This window comes from Cynoglossus semilaevis, chromosome Z, assembly GCF_000523025.1.
Source record: "Cynoglossus semilaevis isolate Cse_v1.0 chromosome Z, Cse_v1.0, whole genome shotgun sequence".
Classification (NCBI taxonomy): Eukaryota; Metazoa; Chordata; class Actinopteri; order Pleuronectiformes; family Cynoglossidae; genus Cynoglossus; species Cynoglossus semilaevis.
The window spans coordinates 16,094,760-16,100,469 of record NC_024328.1 but is presented as its reverse complement, the minus strand read 5'-3'; the positions used below and the strand labels follow the sequence as shown (position 1 = coordinate 16,100,469).

Here is a 5,710-nt window from a genome sequence, read left to right as displayed (position 1 = left end):
ATATATATATATATATACACACAGTATATATAAACAACAGGGAAAGAAGCAATACTTAACTGTTGGGTTAATGCATTATCCAGTTTGAATATTCTAGCATCAATGCTTCTTATAAAACTGAAATTAGAAAAATTCTAAAATTGGCTGACCAAGTCCATCATTTGACCCTTGTCCAGAAAAGTGTGTATGTGAAAGATTGAAGACAAGCAAAGCTTCAGCACAGAGCTGGCATGATTTACAGGTGTGGGCTGATTCATTTGTTTCATAAGTTGGCACTTTGTTAAAGAAAGTCATCCAATTGTCATCAACAGTCTAGTGCTTTTGAAGTCCAGCAGCGTACAGACTTGCACAAACTCAATGTTAGTCTTATTAAGTACATTTTAGTCTTTTACTCACAACCAAAAATAATGTTTTTACAGTTGAAATGTGATAAAAACGTCTTTGAAGTCAATGCTGCTCTGTGTTATTGTAGTGGCACAACCCAGTGTTTGTAAGAAAAGATGTTAAGAAGCTGGCTGAAAACACTACAAATACTTTTGTGACATATGGACAGCTTGTCAGCCCAATATTGCTAACTTGTGGAGACACTTAACTGAAAAATGAACTTTGAAAATGTTAGCTCACCCTTTTCTCACTGAGATTGACAGTTTTCTCTCAGTTCAGCTCATTTCACAGCACAGGTGTCAGCTGACCAGTAAATATTTGGGCAGATTTAAGGAGCGTGTCAGGTGGGGCACTCACTCACAAACAGGTTAAGTTGACTGACACTTGCTCAGTAGTTTGCTTCATGTTGATGACATCAAACCACACCTGGACCAGTCAGACAACCAGTTACTCCTGGCAGCAAACATTTAGCAGCTCTCCCCAGACAAACCCTAACAAAGGAACACACTCTTGTATGTTTTAGAAGTTACAGTACAAATGTATCTGTGAGACTCAAATGCAGGCGTTTCTCCATTAGGGCTGTATTTGCATTTTCCTACTTGTTATAAAAATAGCAGTAAAAACTGACTTTTTTTACTGCAGCAGGTGTTAAGAATTTGCTTGTAAACTGAGCTACACTTCTCTGCTAATTGCCTAATGGGCTAACAACTTACACTAAGGCAGAGGTGAAAGTGTGCTTTTCTCAGAGTCCCTGAAGTGCACAGAATTTGAAAAGTTTCACAGAGAAAAAGATACATTACAGGATTAGTTTCTCTTTCCAAAAGAAAGAAAACCCCAGAATCTTTACTTCCATATAATTAGACAGTGTTTTAATTATTATTTTTTAGATTTATTATTTTTCCTAAGCACTACAGTGAAGTTGAAAAGACACATTACATGGTCTCTCCTCAGCTTCGAACCGCCGCCCCCTCAACCCCATTCTCAAACTTGCATCTGTTTTCCTAGGTTTTGTTTCTTGTAAGCTGATAGCAGTCTGGTCCTGTGGAGCATGTGATGTGTGATTTCACCTTTTGTCTGCTGTGTAGTCTATACTTCATACTTGGAGGTCAAAGTCTTAGAGCTGCTTCCGCATCTCCCCTGGAATTTGTTAAACCATTTCTAACCAGGGGTTAAAAAAATTACAAAAAAATAAGTACATGTCACATTTTCCTTTCCATCTGGTCTTGTTGTTACAGCAGTTCTAGCTCTGACTTTGCCATGCAGAGGTTTGACAGGGACTCAGAGGTGTACAAGATGATCCAGGAGAATAGAGAGTCACGTACAGCGCCTCGCCAGTCCAACACCTTTAAAATGCTTCAAGAGTCTTTGGAGGCTGATGAGAGAGGTAAGAAACGTCTTGTTTTTTGTGCTCACACTTCTAATGCAAACTGTCAGCTAACAACCAAACAGCCATAAACACAGGATTCAAGTCACGTTTTCCCAGGGTCATTTTGGTCATCTAATTTCACCTTGATGTTTGAACAAATTAACACTAGTACTGTCTATTATATCTCCAGTTGTCAGACCTAAAGAAATAAGTGCTTTTTTCTAAGGTATTCTTATTCAGAGCAGATTACTGTGAAGGTTTGATGACAGTTTGACAGTCACTGATGAAGACAATAACAAACAACACTCATCTTACTTCATTTTGAAAAAGCTGTTTTTATTATATTGAGTTAATACATTAGTTAATAATCAGACATGGCCGAGAGAAGGTAAATAGGATAGCAACATCAGCAGCAGCATTAGTAATGGGAATGTATTTACATATATATAATAATTTTTCCAAATGTTACCAAATTCCTGTAAGTCAGCTCCTACAATTGCGTGCTGACTTCATCTTGAAGTCATCTGTCACACATGCATGGTGCATTACAAGAGGGGTGCAAGTTGTTGAAAAGTGACTTCCACATGGTCATCACCTGTGCTGAATGGAAAGAGCTGCTCTCCAGTGTGCAATTCGTTATCTTAGAAGCAAATCATGGAGTTTGTATAGCCTGCTCTCTTCCTTTGCTTTGATAAATGGCGGGTCAGATAAATCTAGATAGGAACAACATTCTTCCATGATGTGATAATGACCTGTGTGTGTACTTTAGAGGCGGCTGTGCGGTTTCCAGCAAAGTTTTCACCAAACGCCCCTAAACCAGGCACAACTGTGGGAGGAGTCGGCAAATATCACACCTGTGAGAAGTGTGGCTGCAACATTGTGTAAGTGCTGCTGGATCTTCACTCACCTGACCAAAAGAAGGAAGGTCCATTTATGATGTCTTTTGCACACAAACAAAGTTTATAGTAGTGAATTTAAAAGACAGCAGCGTTATTTCTTACTGTACAATTACACACATTAGACTTGCATACAGTCCATCATGATTCGTTGCACTTCAATGTCCTATTAGGGTTAATACTCAAACAGGGAATCCACCAATCTAAGGCCTGGTCAATATCTAGGCCACTGACAGTTATGTCCTCAACCCACATCTGTGAATTAAGCACTCAGCATTTAAAACTGTGCAGCAGCACTGCCATGTGTCTTGAGGTAGGAAGTGCAACTTATTTGCATTTACAAGAACTGTCATGGGCTGACCTGGGAACAAGGTTCTGCATTCTACATTTTTCTAGGTTTGGTGAAGGCATCATTAGTATTACAAGTCAGATTTGTAACAAGGCGTATCATGCTTGTCAATGTCAGTGTTTTTACTTCTCACCACGGCAGAAGTCACACCATAGCTACATTTGGTGTGTTTATAAAGAATACCTAGAAGGCTTCCTCCTATACTGTAACTTAACCAGAGACCAGAGCATGTGGCTCATGGATGATGAGTTTGTGATCTCTTATCTAGACCATAAATAATGTTTTTTTGTTAGTCAACTAACAGCTGTCTTACAAAGTAAAAGAAAATGCTTTTATATATCTGATCGGTATTGAATTTAATCTCTCTCGCTAAAGCACACAGGCCGTACGCATCACAGACGATCGCTTTCGTCATCCAGAGTGCTACACCTGCACAGACTGCGGCCTTAACCTCAGGATGAGAGGGCATTTTTGGGCAGGGGATGAGATGTACTGTGAGAAGCACGCCAAACAGAGGTACCAAGGTCCTGGTAGTTCTCCTCAAACAGCCATCTCCCCTCGTCACTGAGTCCACCGCTCCACTCCTGCTGCAGCTGCTGCTCTGCTTGAACATCCACCTCATCTGACCTGGTTCCAGACCCTGGGATGAAGTGTGGAGGTGGACGCTTGCCAATCACATGGCAGATATTATGGTTCACATTTTTGCCTTTTGTATAATGATATCAGAAGTTTTGGCTTTGTTCTTGATGAGGTGAAGCCTCTACATTCAGTTCAAGTTAATCCTGCTCTAATGTTTCACAGCTGTCATGAACAGACTGACATAACAACAGGTCTTTTGACAGACTTGGCAGGACTGCTTTTTCTTACTGAGGATCTGGATAATGGTTTTAATCCCCTGACGGAGCAAAGGGACCACAACTTTACCTCCACTGCATGCCTTATTAAAATGGCACTGCACTGTCGGTGCTCTCTGCAGTGTGGATGGGTGCAAGTTTTCACATGCAGAAGCATACTGGCTTTGGTGTGCTTTCACTGAATGTGTGTGTTTGACAGGGAGATGGGAAGATCCAGTTACACCAAAAGCCCTTTAGGTCTTCTGTATGTTTGTAAATGAAATTGATGAGAAAAAAAAATGAAAAGAAAAAAACATAAATGCTGTGGGGCTGTTTTGATCCTTACAAGGGAGATTTATTCATTCACTATCTCTTTTGTAATTGTATTCAATGATGTAAACCATTACAAAATATTTTCACAGGACATTTAGTGTGAAAAGATTTGATACTTCAGTTCAATTACAACAGTACTCGGCTATAATGTTCACATTCATTTGGCACTTAATAAAATCACACAATCCTCTCCACGGCTTGTGCTTGTATTTGAAATATGCTTTATAATATACATAATCTTAGCCCAAAATATGTCTGATGTAAAGTGGGTGATCATTACCTACGTAAGCTCTAACCATTCTTCTACTACTCTATCTTTTGTGAAGTGTTCAGACACAACAACCAAACTCTGACTAGAGATCGCACTCATGTACTCTTTGTAGAAATTTGAAAAGACCTGGCATTGTTCACAGCAGGTGTTGGAGAAAATACCAGATGATGACAAAAATGCTACATTATGTTACATCACGGACCGATTAAGAGTGCATGAGAAGACCAGCATACAAAGCAATCCTTGACATCTGTGGCAAATAAATGATACCCCAGGAAGAAAGAAAGAAAAAAAAAAATTTTAAACTGGGATTCAAATCGGTTATGTCAAAGTAATGTAGTTCAATTCGTCAACCAGAAGATGGCAGTCAGGATGTTTTAAATAAGGAGAAACTTAATCCCATTTAAAGCGTTAACCTTTTCTTCAAGCCAATACACATTTATTGGCCACTTCGGTAGGTACATCCTGTTAACAATAGTTTCGAATCACATTATACCTTCTAACCAGAATTATTTTGTGATACTGATCTGAAATATCTGGAATTACAATAATTTTGACATGGCTGTGTTTTATGACTATTTTTTTAACGTCCAAATTTGGTTAACCACTCTTTATTGTGTTTTTACCGGCGTGGGTTAGTTAAACCTGGATATTCTTTCAATGTTTTCAGTGTTTCAGTCCATGTTGTTAATTTGTTGCTATAGCTGGACCAAATAGACAAAATGTTATGCAGTTCAAAGATCCAAAGTTAGTGAGTTTCTCCTCTTGATGCCTCAACATGAGGACATCATCTAGAAGTAACAGGTAAGTGTATGGACTACACACAGAAATATGCTTTAATTAGATTAGTTTTAATCCAAACATTTGTTCTTGGCTGTCATGTCAAATCCTGTTTTGTAAATTCTAACCCTGTGGTTGATGCTCCTTTATGCTGATGGACAAACTTTTAAACATTCAACTACTGCTACTATAAGAACTTCACAGAAAATGAAATAATTAATACATATTTTAATTTAGACTTCTGGGTGTTTTATATATTTTCGAGAAAAAAAGTGAGAAGGTATTTCATGTAGTCCTAATTATCTTTTACAAGTGTGTTTTTACGCTTTACGACCTGTTTTACTTTCACAAGTAAAAATATTTACAGTATATCAACAAAGACGCACAGTGGTGGCCTGCGTACCGCTAGATGTCAGAATTTCCTTTTTTGCGAGACTCATTGGTCCTGACGTCTGTTCCCATGCTAGAACGTTCCTCCTAGTTTGACTTCTGTCACCA

At 38.7% G+C, this 5,710-nt stretch overlaps 1 protein-coding gene across 1 annotated transcript in view; it reads left to right on the top strand.

The window, feature by feature from the left end:
* The window catches only part of pdlim2 (PDZ and LIM domain 2 (mystique)), a 35,646-nt gene extending 31,971 nt beyond the window's left edge, over positions 1-3,675 (top strand). The window contains exons 8-10 of the mRNA XM_008336660.3: positions 1,620-1,768; positions 2,520-2,631; positions 3,371-3,675. Coding sequence (XP_008334882.1) covers positions 1,620-1,768; positions 2,520-2,631; positions 3,371-3,563 — 454 coding nt within the window. The 3' untranslated portion in view covers positions 3,564-3,675. The remainder of the gene's footprint in view (positions 1-1,619; positions 1,769-2,519; positions 2,632-3,370) is intronic.
* The last annotated feature ends 2,035 nt before the right edge of the window (positions 3,676-5,710 follow it).